The sequence below is a fragment of the Lampetra fluviatilis genome, chromosome 58 (genome assembly GCF_964198595.1).
Source record: "Lampetra fluviatilis chromosome 58, kcLamFluv1.1, whole genome shotgun sequence".
NCBI lineage: Eukaryota > Metazoa > Chordata > Hyperoartia > Petromyzontiformes > Petromyzontidae > Lampetra > Lampetra fluviatilis.
This window is the reverse complement of record NC_136332.1, coordinates 5,459,333-5,480,118: the sequence shown is the minus strand read 5'-3', so window position 1 is coordinate 5,480,118 and position 20,786 is coordinate 5,459,333. Positions and strand designations below refer to the sequence as shown.

Here is a 20,786-nt window from a genome sequence, read left to right as displayed (position 1 = left end):
GAATAGGTGGGTGGGTGAATAGGTGGGTGGGTGAATAGGTGGGTGAATAGGTGGGTGGGTGAATAGGTGGGTGAATAGGTGGGTGGGTGAATAGGTTGGTGAATAGGTGGGTGGGTGAATAGGCGGGTGGGTGAATAGGTGGGTGGGTGAATAGGTGGGTGAATAGGTGGGTGGATGAATAGGTTGGTGAATAGGTGGGTGGGTGAATAGGTTGGTGAATAGGTGGGTGGGTGAATAGGTGGGTGGGTGAATAGGTGGGTGGGTGAATAGGTGGGTGAATAGGTGGGTGGGTGAATAGGCGGGTGAATAGGTGGGTGGGTGAATAGGTGGGTGAATAGGTGGGTGGATGAATAGGTTGGTGAATAGGTGGGTGGGTGAATAGGTTGGTGAATAGGTGGGTGGGTGAATAGGTGGGTGGGTGAATAGGTGGGTGAATAGGTGGGTGGGTGAATAGGCGGGTGAATAGGTGGGTGGGTGAATAGGTGGGTGAATAGGTGGGTGGGTGAATAGGTTGGTGAATAGGCGGGTGGGTGAATAGGTTGGTGAATAGGTGGGTGGGTGAATAGGTGTGTGGGTTGGGTTCGGTTTATAGGTGGCTGGGCGAGCACACAGGTGGGTGGGTGAGTGAATATGTGGGCCGATTTAGAGGTGGGTGGATACATATGTGGGTGGTGAATAGGAGGGTGGGTGAATAAGTGGGTAGTCAATAGATGGCCATCATAGGTGCTCGCTAACAGTATATACTTGCCCCTACAGTCTGTTAAGGCTATACGGGGGATCTTTGCCTTTGTGAATATGTGGGTGGTGAATAGGTGGGTGGATGAATAGGTGGGCCGGTTAAAAGATCGGTGGGTGAATATGTGGGTGGTGAATATGTGGGTGGTGAACAGGTGGGTGGGTGAATAGGTGGATGGTGAATAGGTGGGTGGATGAATAGGTGGGCCGGTTAAGAGATCGGTGGGTGAATATGTGGGTGGTGAATGTGTGGTGGTGAATAGGTGGGTGAATAGGTGAATGGGGAGCGATAGTGGCAGCGGTTAGCACGCTGGGCTACGAACCCGGAGAACCCGAGTTCGATTCCCGCTCACGGCCAACATCGGTGACGATTATCTGTACCGGTCCTGGGCCTCCTCCCCTAGGTAGACTCAGCCTCAAATTAGTACCTGGTGTACACATCGCCACTGAGGAGACAAAGGCGGTCGGGCGTGGTGTTGGCCACCCACCCTCTCGTGTGCCGTGCCGGCCTTCATCGGTGCTCGCTACTCGCTAACAGCACTTGCCCCTACAGTCTGTTAAGCCGATAGATGGGATATTTGTCTTTGGGTGAATATGTGTTAGGGTGAATAGGTGGGAGGGTGAATAGGTGGATGAGTCTCATTTGGCTGTTTCTGTATGGTGGGAGAAACAGCTTGGCGGATAGTGCGGTCAGAGTATCCGTTAATCCTGAGGGCCCGATGTACATGTCTTAATTCACCGGCCAGGTGGTGTTGGTCAGAAATGCCATGGGCTCTGTGGTATAACGTTTTGATGAGAGAATTCTTTTGAGGCGGGTGGTGGTGGGAATCAGGTTTCAAGTAGGAATCTGTGTGGGTGGCTTTCCTGTAGACAGAATGTCCCAAGGATCCGTCAGGTCTCCTCTCCAACAGAATATCTAAGAATGGTAGTTTGCCATCTTTCTCCACTTCCATGGTGAATCTGATGGATGGGTGTCTGGAATTGATGTGGTCCAAGAAGTGGTTCAATGCTGGGAGGCCTTGTGGCCAAATGACAAAAGTGTCATCCACATACCTAGTTTATAGTAGTGTAGTGTATAGTTGTGTAGTGTATAGTGTAGTGTATAGTGTAGTGTATAGTAGTGTAGTGTATAGTGCAGTGTATAGTAGTGTAGTGTATAGTTGTGTAGTGTATAGTGTAGTGTATAGTGTAGTGTATAGTAGTGTTGTGTATAGTGTGTAGTGTATAGTAGTGTAGTGTATAGTGTAGTGTATAGTAGTGTAGTATATAGTGTAGTGTATAGTAGTGTAGTGTATAGTAGTGTTGCGTATAGTGTAGTGTATAGTGCAGTGTATAGTAGTGCAGTGTATAGTAGTGTAGTGTATAGTAGTGTAGTATATAGTAGTGTAGTGTATAGTAGTGTAGTGTAGTGTATAGTAGTGTAGTGTATAGTAGTGTAGTGTATAGTAGTGTAGTGTATAGTGTAGTGTATAGTAGTGTATAGTGTAGTGTATAGTAGTGTAGTGTATAGTGTAGTGTATAGTGTAGTGTATAGTGTAGTGTATAGTAGTGTAGTGTATAGTGTAGTGTATAGTAGTGTAGTGTATAGTGTAGTGTATAGTAGTGTAGTGTATAGTGTAATGTATAGTAGTGTAGTGTATAGTGTAGTGTATAGTAGTGTAGTGTATAGTGTAGTGTATAGTAGTGTAGTGTATAGTGTAGTGTATAGTAGTGTTGTGTATATAGTAGTGTAGTGTATAGTGCAGTGTATAGTAGTGTAGTGTATAGTTGTGTAGTGTATAGTGTAGTGTATAGTGTAGTGTATAGTAGTGTTGTGTATAGTGTGTAGTGTATAGTAGTGTAGTGTATAGTGTAGTGTATAGTAGTGTAGTGTATAGTAGTGTTGCGTATAGTGTAGTGTATAGTGCAGTGTATAGTAGTGCAGTGTATAGTTGTGTAGTGTATAGTAGTGTAGTGTATAGTGTAGTGTATAGTAGTGTATAGTGTAGTGTATAGTGTAGTGCAGGGGTCTGCAACCTTTAAGACATAAAGAGCCACTTGGACCCGTTTCCGAAGGAAAAAATAAACTGGGAGCCGCAAAACCATTGCAACATTTAAAACAAATATAACACTGCATATATTGTTTCTTACCTTATTGCTATATACAGGATCGTGCAGTCAGCTGTCAATCTGAATAAAAAAAGGACTTTTTCACTTAACAATGTAAAATATATTTTTGCAAATTAATAGCTAAATTACCTGGTTAATGGGATTTTTGCTCCTGAACCTCAGTGCACAGTGTCTGCACATCAGGGCTGTAAGACGTCACCTTCATTTTCACACAGGCTTGCAAGCTGTCATCTGTGAGGCGTGATCGATGTTTGTTTTTAATATAGTTCATGTTGGAGAAGACCTGCTCACATACATATGTGGAGCCGAAGATCGACAGGACTCCAAATGCATACTTTTCAAGTGTTGGGGATGGCATTCCATGTTTCGAATACAAGTTTGTCCTGTTTGGGAAGGTTTTCAATATCACTCCATTTATGATTCTGAGCCAGAATAGCCTTCTGACGGGCAACATCCTCAAGAGTAGCGGTCAAGCATTTGAACTTGGATACCCATATATCTTTGTCGGCTATATCGGCCAGTTCCATCTCAAGATCAGGTTGACTTACACCTGCAAATGCAGTCATATTCAATAGGGATGGATCGATCGCCAGGGGAGTGACAGGGAAGGATAATGTCGTTTTTTCCTCTCTGAACTCACAGAATCGTTTCCCAAACGAACTTTGCATTGTGGTGATTGCAGACTTGAAATATTCCAAATTTATCGTATCATGACTTTGTTTGAACTCTCTCAAAGAGGGAAAGTGAGACAGTGTACCTCTCTGTAAATCTTTGACAAACACTGTCAACTTGCGCTCGAATGCCAAAACCTCCTCCAGCATGTGCAGGGCTGTGCCTCCTTTCCCCTGAAGGGTTGTATTTAGCGTGTTTAGATGTGCTGTCATGTCTACCATAAAATGTAATTTTTCCAGCCACTCTGGCTGTTCCAGCTCAGCAAAGGTGAGCTCTTTGCTGCCCAGGAAGGTTTTTACTTCTTCCAAACATGTGACAAAGCAACGGCAACGTTATTGCCTGTCACCGGGCGGGCAGTGTGGAGCGGAGCGGCGACCTGTCAGCAGCGGCAACGCCAGAGCAGGTGTCACAGTGCGCCTCCTCCCCTCGCTAGCATCCGCCCCGGAGCCGCGGTCAAGGTTCAAAAGAGCCGCATGCGGCTCCGGAGCCGCAGGTTGCCGACCCCTGGTGTAGTGTATAGTAGTGTCGTGTATAGTGTAGTGTATAGTGTAGTGTATAGTAGTGTAGTGTATAGTGTAGTGTATAGTAGTGTAGTGTATAGTGTAGTGTATAGTAGTGTAGTGTATAGTGTAGTGTATAGTAGTGTAGTGTATAGTGTAGTGTATAGTAGTGTAGTGTATAGTGTAGTGTATAGTAGTGTAGTGTATAGTGTAGTGTATAGTAGTGTAGTGTATAGTGTAGTGTATAGTGTAGTGTATAGTAGTGTAGTGTATAGTGTAGTACATAGTAGTGTAGTGTATAGTGTAGTGTATAGTGTAGTGTATAGTAGTGTGTAGTGCAGTGTATAGTGTAGTATATAGTAGTGTAGTGTATAGTGTAATGTATAGTAGTGTAGTGTATAGTGTAGTGTATAGTAGTGTAGTGTATAGTGTAGTGTATAGTAGTGTATTGCCTCCGTACAGACCAATGTGTTCGCTTACCGACCATTCCCCTGTTAACAATGGGGCTGTTGAATGCACAGTAAATATTAATTACTGCATTGATTAACCACGTTTGTTTTAATATTACGTGTTCATAATGTTGTTAGTATCTTTACGTGTGAATGTCTATTGCTTAAATATTATAAAGTAAGTTTTTGGAGGGTGAAAAAGGGTAGCTTGCAACGCTATCGGAACGAATTAAGCCTTTAACGTGTATTTTCTATAATTCGATATGTAACACGATGTTTGTTCCTGGGTAGTAAGTGTTATTTTATAATTGCTTATGCCTCGAAAGTATAGATAAGTATAACCCGTAAAAACAAAGTTTTTCACTATAAATCCTTTATATGCGTGGCGGCTAGAGTCCTCTCGTCCTCTGGCTTGAGATGGCTGCCACCTATGGGTCAGATGATTGCATGGCACCATTAAGCAATTGGTAATTAAATATTATATTTTTGTCCTAAAAAGTGTAACATTTTGGAAAAAAAAATTCACGAAAATAAATTGTCACGCACAACGAGTCTGTGTGCAAAAATGTCAGCTCGATTGGATCACGAGAAGTGGGTTAAAAAACGACCGAAAGATGTGCACAGTCGTAAGCGCGCAAGCAAGCAAGCAAGTGAACTTAATATAAAGGATTTAACAAGTATAACCCGTAAAAACAAAGTTTTTCACTATAAATCCTTTATATGCGTGGCTGCTAGAGTCATCTCGTCCTCTGGCTTGAGATGGCTGCCACCTATGGGTCAGATGATTGCATTGCACCATTAAGCAATTGGTAATTAAATATAATTTTTTTGTCCTAAAAAGTGTAAAATTTTGGGAAAAAATTTTCACGAACATTAATTGTCACGCACAACGAGTCTGTGTGGAAAATATCAGCTCGATTTGATCACGGGAAGTGGGTTAAAAAACGACCGAAAGATTTGCACGGTCCTAAGCAAGCAAGCAAGCGAACTTAATATAAAGGATTTTAAAATGGCTGTTATTCCCCACAAACTTTGTTTTTGTGACCAGGGCTTTACGTGAAAGAATGACACAAATGCACACACCGCGTTTTCTCATCGAAATTTCAAAATATCACTGTCCTGGTCACAAAAGCAAAGTGTGTGGAGACCAATAGCCATTTTCTGTACTTTTGAGGCATAAGCAATTAGAAAATAACACTTACAACCCAGGAACAAACATATGTTTTGATACACAGTAAATCTAAGTTGTCTTGTGGTTGTTGTTGTTGGTTGTTTGACTTGCATCCCACTGGGATTTTTGCACACAGCGTTGGTGTGTACGGTGTTTTTTTCTGCAATATTTTGCTGTCTTTTCTTGGATTTTCTGTTTGCACTCAGTCACATATTCACTTTAAGAAGTTTTTTTGTTCATGTTTTTGTTTTTTGTTTGTTGCGGTTGCACCCGATTCAAGAGCCGAATGGCTCACAGGGCTCTATATACCTAATACATAAACTTGAACTTGAATCCCTGAGCGGCCAGATCACTGACCGACTCGGTTTCGTTGAACTTATTACCGTCGTTAAGAGGGCTTCTGCTGCATGTTTACGTGCTTGGTCGCTGCGCTACTTTATTTTGTTTTGTTTTCGTCATTGTTTGGTGACCCAGGTTGCGGTTGCTCGTCGCAAACGAGAGACTCCTTCCCCTGTCCCCCTGGTGTGTCTGGAGCTCATTTCATCTAAACACAAGGGGGGTTAAATTTCGATTTAAAGCTTTTGTGACTGCAGGGATTCATCTTCTTGGTTCTTTCGGTAAAGTCACGTAGAAGAGAAATAATAAAATAATAAAAATAAAACATAAAATAATTTTAAAGCTTTCGTGACTGCAGGGATTCATCTTCTTGGTTCTTTCGGTAAAGTCACGTAGAAGGGAAATAATAAAATAATAAAAATTAAATATAATAAAATAATTCTCACGACGTTTCGGCCACAACGCACGTAGCCGTCCTCAGGTCATTCAGACTCTGTCTCCTCGACAGACCTGTTCTCCACCTGAGGACGGCTACTTGCGTTGTGGCCGAAACGTCGTGAGAATTATTTTACTATGTTTTATTTTTATTATTTTATTATTTCCCTTCTACGTGACTTTACCGAAAGAACCAAGAAGATGAATCCCTGCAGTCACGAAAGCTTTAAATCGAAACGTCGTGAGAATTATTGTATTATGTTTTATTTTTATTATTTTATTACTTCCCTTCTACGTGACTTTACCGAAAGAACCAAGAAGACAAGCCCCCAGTAGTGCGAATGTGGCCATGTCACCCAAACTATGGATTGTATAGTAAACCATTCGAGACGCATAGACTCATAGAGACGCATACGAGACATACACTACACTATACACTGCACTACTATACACGACACTATGCACTACTATACACTACACTACTAAATACTACACATTACACTACTACGTCGTTTATTGTGAAACTACGTCGTTTATTGTTCCTATGACCACTGTTTCATTGCTTTTATGGCTTTATTTTGGTGATGTTCGATAAGTTTTTTCGTTTGGCCATGTTTGTTTGTTGTTGTACAGAGTTAGACTGATGGTCTTAATTTAAGTTGTCTTGTGGTTGTTGTTGTTGTTTGACTTGTATCCCACTGGGATTTTTGTGTACGGTGCTTTTTCTGCAATAATTTACTGTCTTTTCTTGGATTTTCTGTTTGCACTCAGTCACATATTCACTTTAAGATGTTTTTTGTTCATGTTTTTGTTTTTGTTTGTTGCGGTTGCACCCGATTCAAGAGCCGAATGGTTCACAGGGCTATACATAATACATGAATCTTCTTGGTTCTTTCGGTAAAGTCACGTAGAAGGGAAGTAATAAAATAATAAAAATAAAACATAATAAAATAATTCTCACGACGTTTCGGCTACAACGCAAGCAGCCGTCTTCAGGTGAAGAATGAGACACTGCCAAGCTTGGAGCTTATATATAAGCTGGGTTGGAGGTGAAAGAAGAGCGCCTTAACAAAATAATGTGCATATCAAGAGGAATTTAGCATATTCATGGAAAACTAATCAATGAACTTGAACTACTATACACTACACTATACACTACTGTGTAGGCGTTATGATTTTGCATCACTAATAAAGTTATTCCATCTTCACTTTCCACCACCCCAACCAACCAACCAACACACGTGGCTCAAATAAAGTTATACCGATCGCCGCGCATGCGCACTGGAGCTTTCCAGCGAGTGTCAGTCCGCGAGCCGAGCGGAGTCGTTCAGAAGCCGCCATGAATCCCGATCTGCGCTCAGAACGCGAAGGCGCCTCCTTCGATATCGAGAAGCTCACCGTCTTCATCGATGGCGGGGAGGAGCGGACCACCAAGAGACGGCAGATGGGTGAGCCGGCCCAACCTCCCCCACACCCCGTAACGACACGCCGAGCCGGCAAGGAACCTTCTCGTACCCCGACCCCTCTCAGGCCTAGTTGCTCTGCCGGGATTGTCACGCTTTCGCCGGTAGGCGCGAGTAGGCCGAGCCACTCGGGCCCGGCTGTGACGTTTCAGAATATTGTATTTATTCTGGAGGAATCCGATGAGCTATCAAGTTCTTTCCCACCCCCCGCCACAGATGTCTAGTTTGTAGTCGATTGTGTGAGTCTCACACGCCGTGCGTGCGACTTAGTAAGCGGTCACCTTGACTTTAAACTACTGATGATCGAGCCGTGGAAAATTCAGGACCTCGTCAAGGTAACGTGGAATGCGCATGACTGCTTCCGTTGAATGACCGCTGGTTGACCGAGGATCCCAACGATGGAACTCATGCGAGGGGAACCAAATGACGAAGTCTACCGGGCATCTGTGAAGAAAGAGCTTTATAGCTCATCGGATTCCTTCGGTGTCCAATGCGTAGCCTGCGATTATGAACGTTTGGCAAAAATATGAACGATGCAGTAAATTCACTTGATACAGTAAATGTGGCTGTGACGGTCCCACCTTAAGACGGAGAGACTTGTGTTGCCTCCGAAACGTCGTGATTTAATTTAGGTATTTTCATTTATTATTATGTTTTACCTACGTGACTTTACAGAAAAATCCTTGCAGTCACGAAAGCTTCAAATCTAGAATAAAGGTGTGCAGATGGTCACGGAGAGGCAAACGAACGCGTGGGTTATATGACATAGTAGTGTTATAGGGTTATGACATCGTGTCAAGCAAAGTAGCGAGTGGGGTTTGGGCAGAACGCGCGTGCGAACGGATTGAAGGGACTGGTTGGCGGACGATGGTCCAGTTTCATCAATGGAGTGGTGGGTGGCCAAGGATTGGAACTCAGGTGCCGAGGGGACGTGAGGTGAGGAGATGGAACGATTATTCAATCGCATCGAGTACAGGTGTCTATGTATGTACTGTACGTTTAACTTCTTTCGCGCCGTACGTAGCCGACCGTGCTAATCGGAGGTGCTGGGGGGGAGACAAACTATGGGTTTCTGCGTCTGTGGGTCTCTGTGTGAGTCCATGGGTCTCTTCCTGAGTCTGTGGGTCTCTGTGTGAGTCTGTGTCTCTGAGTCTGTGGGTCTCTGTGTGAGTCTATGTGGGTCTGGATGTGAGTCTATGGGTCTCTGAGTCTGTGGGTCTCTGTGTGAGTCTGTGGGTCTCTTTGTGAGTCTGTGGGTCTCTTTGTGAGTCTGGGTCTCTGTGTGAGTCTGTGGGTCTGTGTGTCCGTGGGTCTCTGTGTGAGTCTGTGTGTCTCTGAGTCTGTGGGTCTCTGTAGGAGTCTGTGGGTCTCTGTGTGAGTCTGAGGGTATCTGGGAGTCTATGGGTCTCTGTGTGAGTCTATGTGGGTCTGGATGTGAGTCTATGGGTCTCTGAGTCTGTGGGTCTCTGTGTGAGTCTGTGGGTCTCTTTGTGAGTCTGGGTCTCTGTGTGAGTCTGTGGGTCTGTGTGTCCGTGGGTCTCTGTGTGAGTCTGTGTGTCTCTGAGTCTGTGGGTCTCTGTAGGAGTCTGTGGGTCTCTGTGTGAGTCTATGTACGTTGAACTTCTTTCGCACCGTACGTAGCCAACCGTGCTGATTGGAGGTGCGGGGAGTGGGGACAACAAAACTTAACACAAGCAGCAGTTCTAAAGAAATTAGTTTGGTCAATCTAGGCGATTTAAAGGTGCACTACCCCCGGTGACTTCCTAATATCGGAAGGAAGAGCATTCCAGACGGGCCCCAGAAGCGCATCTACCTGAAAGCGCGCGATACATTTGACCGCTTTCGTTCGATGGCCAGCCAAAAGCTGCTGCGAAAATTTAAAAAGCCGGTGTCTTGGTGGACTGCTGTATCTCTAGATGGTGTAAGACAGCGCTGGCTCGGAGAGGCCTTCAGCAGTGGATCGATCACGCCTCTTGATGAAGACGGGGTCTTTGTTTGTATTGATACTCCCAGATGAATGCCCCGTTTGTGCAGTGAGATTCTTTTTAGAGGCACTCGTCCACAGAATGGGAATGTCGAATTCCCCACCCCCCTCCCCCACTGCCACGGAGCCACTGAGGTTGAGTCGAGATGACGTGCTAACTTTTAGTAGGATGGTGTTGTGTTTTGTGAAGGTCAGTTGGCCAAAACGTCGAGACCTAAATATCTCGATATTTTATTTGTAAATTTACTCGATCATCTACTTCGCAAATGCAATTCGGTTTTCCCCTTCTGTTTCTACTACTCATTCAACTTTTATTGTTGCCTTGCGAATATAAAGTTGGTGGATTTGCCTGCGTTTGAACTCTGTTCCACTTTTGTGAACTTTGATCACTGTGTTACTGATTCGCCCCCAATCCCCGACGGCACTATCATGAATTGGCACGATGTGGGATCTGGCCATTTCCGTTAGTTTTCAGAGTTTTTTTGTTGCGTTTTTTTTCACGATTTTCATTTTATAAATTACTTAATTTGATCAAGTCTGTATTGCAACATCGCCCCCCTACTAGCAGACTGATGCCCACTTTGAGGCCGGTGTTGCGTACATCATGTGCCGCATAGGGACAGCTGCCACGGGGTGTGCCCTTGGCTCGACTGCAACAGGGGAGCAATGTGATGGTTGAGATGTAATGCAATGAGTTGCCGAGGCATTTAAGCATATACATGTCCGTCATTATCCTTACGTTTTCACCTTCCATTCAAACGGAATCATCGGTGTATAATTTGCAATTACAGGGACTCCTCTGCTTACGAACGAGTTAGACTTCTGTCAAATCCAAACGTGTTGTACGACATGTACACTAAACATGGGGAATGGCTTTAAAAGTTGTGTCATCTCCTGTAGATGCCACTGATTCTTTGTGTTCTGCAGATGTAGATGCCACCACCGCCATCTATTGCGCGGCGGTTAAACTTACGACTCTCGTCTCGAACAGGCAACTGGACATGCGGGCAAGTTTGTCGGTATGTCTGAAAGTTTGTAAGTCGAATATTCGTAAGCAGAGGAGTCCCTGTATAGTAAATAATTCATTGTTAATGCACACAATGAAAGAATCGCTTTAAATCGATGCCTGCCTGCCTCCCTCCTCACGTGGCGAAACGAGCACTGCGTACGTGACAAATGCTCCTCGTGCAGAGGTGTGGCGGTGCCTGAGGTGGAGACCAATGTGTGATCCGTGGGTGGGAGGGTGCCTTGTGTAACTTTAGCCTTGTGTGACAGCAGTGTGGCTGTGTCGTGTCTGCTTTTGTTGGCAGCTCTCTCCTCTTGTGACCCTCTTTGTGTGGTACTTGCACCGATTTGGCTGACCTCAATTTCAGTCCAAAGTCTCAGCCAGTATCTTACTTGGCAGATTATCACGATAGACTCTGGCTTCAGGATTGCGCACACACACACACAAAAGGGCCAGCAAATGCCATTGGCAGCGGTGAGGGTGCGAGGCAGGGTGAATTTACACGGTGTCGTAACACTATTATTCCCATAATAGAGGATTTTTTTGGGGTTGGATGGCGTAAATAAAATGTGTCGTTAAACCCGCCGCCACCACACGACACAGCCAGTTAGTAAGGTGTCACGTAAATAAACCACGTCAATACGTTAGTAGTACAGCACACCGGTGTGTTGGAGAGTAAACCCACAACTTTTACAATTCGAGTATGACGTTTCGCCAGTAATTACAACTAGCATCATCAGGCAACAGCCAGATTTTGCTGCGAAAGCCTACGTGTTAAACTGGCTTATTCTCGCACTGGTTATTTTTATACGAATGTAATCGTCCACATCAGTGGGGTTCTACACACAGCACAGAGACCTTATTCTCCGATATTATTATTTAGACGCAATTTTTAGTCTCTGTGTTTAAAAGCAAAATTTTGGGGGGTGAGGGGCTTGCGTCTTAGAATCTGGTAGGTGTGTAACCAGCTACGCATAACTCTGTTGATATGGAGCACAAGTTGACTTTCTGATGTGTCTTATAATCTGGAGAATTCTATACACGCCGAGCCCGTTGGTGAAATCCACTTCAGGATGAGGGCCTCTCCACGCTGTTACGGGTTCTGTGCTCTCCCCACATTTGCGTTCCCCACCTTTTCCATCCCGCGCTGGTGAAGGTATGGTCACATCACCCCCAAAATCTGAGAACCGGTGCGTGGAAAAGGCTCGGCTGCGGTGGACCACGTTTAGTAGAGAGGTGTCATCATCAATTCAGCAATTAATACCGATACTTTTCCAACAATTTCATCAATTCCTCTTCAATTCAGCATCAACTCGGCAATTAAATTCAGGAATGAATACCGATACCTTTCGGCTAGCGATGCGTGCATCGAACGGTGTGTGTTTTGCGAGTCCATTGTGTTCGTTCCCAATTCGTGTTCGTCGCACACGATGGATGCACGTGACCAGCCCCGCCACCAGAGGCACCGGCATTCGCCAGTTAATTCTAAATCTCGAAAACTTTGACGAATCGCCGGTGCAGTTCGGATGACATTCACTTTGCAAGAAAGTAACCGACACGTAACTCGCTTGCGCCTGAATGCACGGCATTTGAATCGTACGTTGAGTTGAAATATACGTTAACATTTAACCACTTCCCAAAAATTCTGTCGAAGAGCCGGCGACCTTGTACCTTTTGCGTAACGTGCAAATGCCAACTCTTGAGCGATGAAAGCACAGATTGCTTCGGCCTTATCAGCGTCGAGCACGTTATTGATCCTCGGTCGTTGCACCCACGTGCCCTTTGCCCGTTGGGACCAGGCAGGTTGCAAAAACAACCTCCGGTCATCTCACAAGAGCTGACCTTGACTGAGAAGGAATAATCATCGATTACCTTACTCTTTGGTTTTTTCGGTAAAGTCACGTCGGTGAAAAGAAAAGAAAAATGAAAACAACTAAATTTTCATTTTTATTTTATTTTCTACCTACGTGACTTTACCGAAAAACAAAACAGAGTATGGACCCTTGCAGTCACGAAAACTTCAAATCTAGAATCGATTACCTGCTGGGTTTTGTCTTTCAATCGATCAGAGGAACCCTCTGATCGATTTTTGCCTCTCTTTTTACATACCAAGTCCCGATGTATGTGTAATAAAGCTCGTTGAGACGACTTCTGGAAGCCGTCTTTTATTCAACTTATGTTACAGTTTCTTCACGCTGCTGATAGGCAGCGTGAGAGGCACAGATAGACAGAGAGACGCACTGCCACGTGGCAACTCGGAGCCCCGCTCCCGCGTGGCCCCCATCCTCTGTTCGTTCCCGTTCTGACCACGTGTCGTTCGTCTCCACCCCTATTTAATACCCGGGTCACATGGTACGTTTCCGCCAATTCTCGTTAGCCTGCATCGAATCTTCCAGGCTCCCTCGCCAGCTCCCGGGACCACGCCCCTGACTCATCTCCCCATTGATTGTGGCCAAAGCCAGCAGAACCAATCCTTACAGCTGTCACCTTTCCATCACGTCAGGGCCACGCCCCCAGGCTTCCCCCCATTGGCTGTAAACCAGGACCGGCAGAGCCAATCACCATGACGAGTTGTGATACGTCAGTGAGCCGGATATATCCTCATATTACATATGTATGTGGAACTTCTTTTGGACCGTACGAAGTCAATTGCGCTTAATCGGAGGTGCGGGACGTCCCTAATTTCAACGCAACTTTTTTGTTTTTTCTACCAAATATCATTTAAATTGGTTCACCTTTACGCGAGTTATTGCGACGACCGTGTTATGAACACAGAGAGCCCCACATAGACGGATGGACAGAGCTTAATGCGTTAGCTCTCTCAGTCTCTGTTGGCAAGTGTTAATCGCCGGTTGAATAGTAAACGGTGAAAGGGGCAGCCCCTGCAATTGCTTGCTCGCGTCCCTGCTGACAGAAGGACCTGCAACAGAGCAAGCTCTGAAATGCCTCTCTGCGTGGTATTTTGACCGACCTCTTTGTTGCTGCCCAGATGTCTTGGGAGAAGGAGGGAGTGCCAACATGTTGCCCTCACCGCATGCACACTGCCCAACTCTGGTGGTATACCCATTATTACTGCTGCGCAGAAAAAAAAACATGGGTTTGGGAGATTTGAAGCTTTCGTGACTGCAAGGATTCGTACTCTTAGGTTTTTTCGGTAAAGTCATGTCGGTAAAAAATTGTCTGTTAAAAACTCTAACAGATAGGTGAAATTCCTCCCCGTAGTGGGTATTAATTCTAGATTTGAAGCTTTTGTGACTGCAAGGATTCGTACTCTTAGGTTTTTTCGGTAAAGTCACGTAGGTAAAAAATTCAAACTTAATTTGGAGCTTTCGTGACTGCAGGAATTATTCTTTGGTTCTTTCGGTAAAGTCACGTATAAAGTTAAATTTATTATTTTAGGAAGGTAAAAAATTGTCTGTTAAAAACTCTACGTGACTTTACCGAAAAAACCTAAGAGTGTGGGTTTGGGAGTGGGGTGGGGGGGCGAGATTTTAATGCACTTCCCCCATTGTTTCAGATTCTGCCGCCAGCACCGGTACCAACGTACTCGCCGTTGACGCCGCAGCAGCCGTACGTAGTCGTGACGCGATCGCGTTTGTGACTAACTTTGTTGGCGCGGAAACGTTGCAGAGGGCCTGGCGGTGAACGACCCCGAGATGCGTCACGACGACCTGAACTTCCTGTCGCGGAGCGAGCGCTACGACGTGGCGGTGCGGAAGAGCGCCCTCATGGTGCGCCGCATGCAGCAGCACGGCATCACCGACCCCGAGGAGATCTACTGGTACAAGAGGTAACCGCCGCCATTCACCGCACCGCCTGCTCGCACACACCTGCCGAGCCTTCACCTGACCTCCACCTGACCTCCACCTGACCTCCACCTGACCTCCACCTGACCTCCACCTGACCTTCACCTGACCTCCACCTGACCTCCGCCCCATTCTCAACGAGCAGCTGTCGGTAACTGCGAGTGACTGTAAGCGAGCGTAATCCGTCGTGCTTTCCACGTTGCTTCCACACTGCACGCCATCTCGCCTGGTTCACGTCCCCACCTCGCTCCCGCATTGCTCCCCCCCCCCCCCTTGCCCATTTCACCACTGCGCCTCTCCTTGGTCCGTTGAACTTCTTTCGCACCGTACGTAGCCGACCGTGCTAATCGGAGGTGCGGGGGAAGGACAACAACGATAAACACAAAAGAAAGCAGTTCTAAAGAAATGAGTGTTCAAGCGAGGTGAATTGAAAATGCCTAACTGCTCCAGTGGCTTCCTAATATCGGAGGGAAGAGCGTTCCAGACGGTCAGATAAGCGCATCGGAAAGCGCGCGACGCAGTTGACAGCCTCTGCTCCACGGTCAGCCAAACGCTGCTGCGAGAATGAAAAGGTGGACTGCTGCATCGCGAGATGGTGCAAGACGGCGCTGGATCAGAAGGGGCCTTCATCCAGCAGCGGATTGGTCGGAAGCGGCATGTGAAAGCGCGCGATGTGGTGACCATCATCGTAGCTGCCCCATGCCACTGCCATGACGCTCCTCCACATTCCTCCTCGCTCCCACCGCGCGCTCCCCACTCGCGTTCCCCCCTGCACCGCATGCGTTGCTGGGCACGACGTGTAGTGCCTGCTGCCCGTAACGCAGCAGGGTCTTCCCACAGTGTGACAGCCGCTTCGATAACGCAGCAGGCATTACCCATAATGCAACCTGGCGTTTCCGATGACACTGGAGGTGCTCCGTCAATGCAATGGCCGCTTCCCACGGTGCAGCACGTGCTACCCACAATGCAATTGTGCAAGTTTCTTAAATGCCACCGCCTCCATCCAGCCAGCAGTATAAATGTGTCCGCCGCAGTTAAGTCAAGCTGCGGGTCACGTGTATTGGCATAGAGTGTGGGTACTTCTTCGAGGTTCTCCAAGATAATCTGCGAGGGGAGACCCTCCCACCAGCACTGGCCAAAGCAAGCGATTATTTTTTAGCTCACAAACGCAAAAGTTGCTTCTCAGAGTCGGGCAGGCGCTACCCGCAACGCGACAGGCGCATCCCACAAAAAATGCAAAGGGAACTTGACGTGACGTTGGCGCCTCCCCTCGCGATGATGGGAAGTCCCACGAACAAAGACAAAGATTCCCCGTATAGGCTTAACAAACTGTCGGGGCAAGTGCTGTTAGCGAGTGGCACCTACGAAGACCGGCACGGCACGCAAGGGGGTGGGTGGCCAGCACCACGCCCAACCGCCTTTATCTCCCCAGTTGTGATGGTTACACACCGCACCAGGTTATCATTTGAGGCTGAGTCGACCTAGGGGAGGCCCATGACCGATTAAGACAGTCGTTACCGGTGTTGGCCGTGAGCGGGAATCGAACTCAGGGGTCACCAGGTTCGTAGCGTGACGCGCCGACGGGTACACTGCCGCTTCCGCACGCACGCAGACGCACGCAGACACGCACGCACCCAGACACGCACACACCCAGACACGCACCCACCCAGACACGCACCCAGACACGCACGCAGACACGCACGCACCCAGACACGCACACACCCAGACACGCACCCACCCAGACACGCACCCAGACACGCACGCACGCACCCAGACACGGACGCACGTAGACACGCATGCAGCCACGCACCCACACACGCGCGCACGCAGACACGCACACACCCAGACACGCACCCAGACACGCACGCACCCAGACACGGACGCACGTAGACACGCACGCAGCCACGCACGCACCCACACACGCGCGCACGCACACGTGGCAGTGTTTGGAGCCTCACGGACGAGCGGGTGGCGGCCGGGCGATACGCTGTGTGCAGGGCAGCCCTGGGCAACAGGGGAGACCCTCTGGGGGTGCACTTCCTCATGTTCCAGCCCGTCCTCGACACGAACACCTCGCCCGCCCAGCGGAAGCGGTGGCTGCCGCCCGCGCTCAGCTACAAAATCCTGGGCACCTATGCGCAGACCGAGCTGGGACATGGTACCGTAACTGGCGTGGGGCGGGCCTTTGCTCGATAACGCGCACGCACGCACACGCTTCAAACGACACTGGCCGAGCGAACGCATCGGCCAACGCGTCTCGGCTTTGGCGTGCTCCATGGGTGTCTCTGAGCTCTGGAGTGCTCCATGGAGCCTCCGAGCTGTCGAACACCACTTCCTAACCTGATGCTCGCGTACACCTGGGGCTATGGCAGAGGTCGCAACCGGGTACCCGATACCCGTACCCTACCCGATACCCGGCTACCCGTACCCGGCCGGGTACGGGTAACCGTTTGCGACCCTGGTGCCGCCGGGTACGGATACAGGTAGGCCGTGAGTCACTGGTGAGTCACCGTTTGTCACTCATTTCGGGTAGGGTACGGGTACGGGTAGGATACGGCTACCCGTACCCGGGTACCCATTTGCGACCCTGGTGCGTACGGGTACGGGTAAGGAATCAAAACCCGTTTGCGACCTCTAGGCGATGGCTCGTCATCTCGAAGGAGTTCACAAGACAAGACGATTCGCCTCAAGGCGACAATCACTTATCAGTGGAGTTCTGCTTGTGTGCCCTAGCAAATCCTAAAGCTGCATAGCTACCTCGAGTAACTAACTTGGCAAACCTTTGTCCGGACGTCTAGACGAAGCCACGCGCTCTACCGAGGTCGTATAAAATATTCATTTTTCTACGAACAAACTAAATTTTAACTTTTCTAGCCCGTCGGGAAATTTCTTCAGCATTTGCGCATCCATCCGAGCGTCTCCAAGGTGCCGTGCCGATTACGCAGTTGACCCTTCCACTTGCAGCGCGCGTTGTCGGCCGCGTGAGAATCTCGTCAAGCGCGATCTCTCGCGCTTGACGATCGCCATCCACGCTCACTTGCCCGCCCCTCGCCCGCTCGAGATCGCTGCGAACTTCCACGCTCGCTCGCCTGCTCTCTCGCTCTCTGCCTCTCTGCTCCAGCGGTCGAGGGTTTTCATCTAATCCCCCGGGTCAACCTTTCTTCTCTTGTCTGTGTCCCCCATGGTGTGGAAGCAGTTTCCTCCCCGCAGCGATCCGTGCCCTTGCCTCCCAGGCTGGAGACTTCCCCCCCCCCCGCCACCCGCCCGCCTGCCTGCCTCTGTCTGTCAAATAAACGTGCCCACCGTTTCGATTTAAAGCTTTTGTGACTGCAGGGATTCATCTTCTTGGTTCTTTCGGTAAAGTCACGTGACTTTACCGAAAGAACCAAGAAGGTGCCCACCGTTTCTCTGTGCGGAGCGGCAGGTTTTCATCAGCTGGCGACGCTGCAGCAGATAAACTCAACGACAGGAGACCGTCGGTTATCCGCGCACCTGAGATTTTGACGTAAATGAACGGCTCGTGAATTTTCCCTTAAAAGCCCAAATTATTAATCTGAAAACAGCTATGCATTGTTATTCTTGTAAATGTTTCGTACAAGTTACGCAGCTTACACCAAGCAAATGTGTGCTCCGGTGAATGCAAAGTCCACTTGATCGCCTCTACAGTGCAGTAGTTGCATATCTTTACCACAGTGGGGCTGAGTTTGATTGATGTTGTTGATTGGCGTGGCTCTGCTGTCCACCTCGTGGGCCGAGTCTTCTGCTGCGAGGGAGCAGGAAAGGGTTACCCCTGAGCACGCGCATCGATCGGTCAATTCTTTTCTACAAATTGTAGTTTTGTTCATTCACAAAATCAATTTTCTTAACTTTAACATCATTTCCACCGCTATATTAGGGGTTTTTGGCATAGAGATCCGCACGATTTTAAATTAAACTATTTTTATTTTACCAGGTAATTCCCACTGAGCTATGTAGCTATTTTTCAGAAGCGACCTGGCCAACACAAATGATAGCTCAACGAAGTGGCTTATCGCGTGCAAATGTATCGCATCCGAATTCTCTTAAACGCGTGGCGTTGATTCTAAATGTGGAGGGGGGAAAACCGGAGTACCCGGAGAAAAATCCACGCGACCGCGGGGAAAGAGAGAGAGAGAGACACGCAAACTCCAAATATGCAGTGGGCGTCGGGATCGAACCCACGACCTCCTGCATACCAGGCGAGGTAGTCAACATCTCCTAGCCACCGTGATGATGATGAGAGAGACACGCAAACTCCAAATATACAGCAGCAGGCGTCAGGGACGGTATCGAACCCACGACCTCCTCTACACCAATCGAGGTAGTTAACATCTCCTAGCCACCGTGATGACGATGAGAGAGAGGCAGCAAAACTCCAAATATACAGCAGCAGGCGTCAGGGTCGGGATCGAACTCACGACCTCCTGTACACCAGGCGAGGTAGTTAACATCTCCTAGCAACTGGCGCCCAGGTGCTTTCACACGCCACGCGACCGCTCGCCTGACGACCACAGCCACGGCGCTTGCTGCTTGCGCCCAGTGATGGGGTGTTCTCACCTTGTCTAAGCGGTGGTGCCGCGCCCGCTCTCCAGCATCCGTTGTTTTTCGGCCCGCTTCATAATAACAACAACAACAACAACAATGATAATTACTTATTGACCCAGACTATTTTTTTACCAGGACGGTCCTGCTACGTTGGGGTTTTTTGTTTTTCACATTCGGATGTTTTCCGGCCACATCTCGGATTGTTCATTATCCCGCGGCGGGAGGACACCTGAGCTCGCTCACGAGAGGGTGACGCTCTCTCCCCGTGCAGACGGAAACAATGCGATGATCATCCCACTTGCTCTACTACCTTCTAGCGAGCCAGAGTACGGCGCTTTGGGGAAAGAGTTTTTACAACATGTGCACTACGTTAAAGTCACGTAGAAGGGAAATAATACAATTATAAAAAATATAACATAATAAAAGAATTAAATTTTTATTATTTTATTATTTCCCTTCTACGTGACTTTACCGAAAGAACCAAGAAGATGAATCCCTGCAGTCACGAAAGCTTTAAATCTAAAAATGTGCACTACGATACACCAACCCCTCCCCGCCTCCAACCGTGCCGGATCAGAGGCCACGTGCATAAGCCACCACCGCCCGGCTTCATTCAATCGATCGTGACGGTCCTCTGATGTGCCCACCGCCGCCGTCACCGTCGCGAGTAGCGCCAGGGTCTCTGCCGCCGCCACGAGAGGATGACGCTCTCTCCCCATACAGACGGAAATAATTTCGATGATCATCTCACTTGCTCTACTACCTTCTAGCGAGCCAGAGTACGGCGCTTTGGGGAAAGAGTTTTTACAACGTGTGCACTACGATCCTTCAAACCGTGCCGGATCAGAGGCCACGTGCATAAGCCACCGCCTCCCGGCTTCATTCAAACGATCGTGACGGTCCTCTGACGTGCCCACCACCGTCACCGTCGCGAGTAGCGCCAGGGTCTCTGCCGCCGCCAGCACCACCACCACCACCACCATCGTGCCGTGCGGTGCCGCTGTGTCCGTAGAGGGTGCCTGCGCGGCAAGGTGGATGTCTTTGGGCTGCACTTCGTCATGTTCCTGCCCACGCTGAGAAGCCAGGGCACGGACGAGCAGCAGAGCGAGTGGATTCCCAGCGCCCTCGAGTGCAAAGTGCGGGGCACCTACGCTCAGACCGAGTTGGGACACGGTACCTGCGACGCGCGACCCGCGACCCGCGACCCCTGCCTCCGCACGCACGAGGGGGCCGCTGGACATCTGTACAAATAAATAAACGAATCGTAGCTTCAGCGGATTTCTCCAGGATGAATGTGATTGAAGGAAGACGCCGCCCAAAAGATGAATCGCACGGTTCGATCGTTTTAAACGCGACACGTGCGTCGGCAAACGCTGCCCGAAAAGAATGAGTATATAATGGAAGACGTTTTGTCAGTGGTCCTTCTTCTTTCATTGGGCAGTGTGCTGTGAAAGAAGAACCACCGGTACAAACGTCTCGTGATTATAAAACGACAACTATTTTTATTTTTTGATTCTGGGTCCCGATTCAAGAATCAATTCTCCAACGTCCGGTCCG

At 48.2% G+C, this 20,786-nt stretch overlaps 1 protein-coding gene across 2 annotated transcripts in view; it reads left to right on the top strand.

Annotated features, from left to right (window-relative positions):
• Positions 1-7,689: 7,689 nt before the first annotated feature.
• Positions 7,690-20,786, top strand: part of ACOX1 (acyl-CoA oxidase 1) — a 46,450-nt gene continuing 33,353 nt past the window's right edge. The window contains exons 1-3 of one of the 2 annotated variants that reach the window (XM_078880543.1): positions 7,690-7,855; positions 14,491-14,650; positions 20,242-20,402. In XM_078880543.1, coding sequence (XP_078736669.1) covers positions 7,747-7,855; positions 14,491-14,650; positions 20,242-20,402 — 430 coding nt within the window. In that variant the 5' untranslated portion in view covers positions 7,690-7,746. The remainder of the gene's footprint in view (positions 7,856-14,490; positions 14,651-20,241; positions 20,403-20,786) is intronic. The other variant, XM_078880542.1, reaches the window with a different exon arrangement.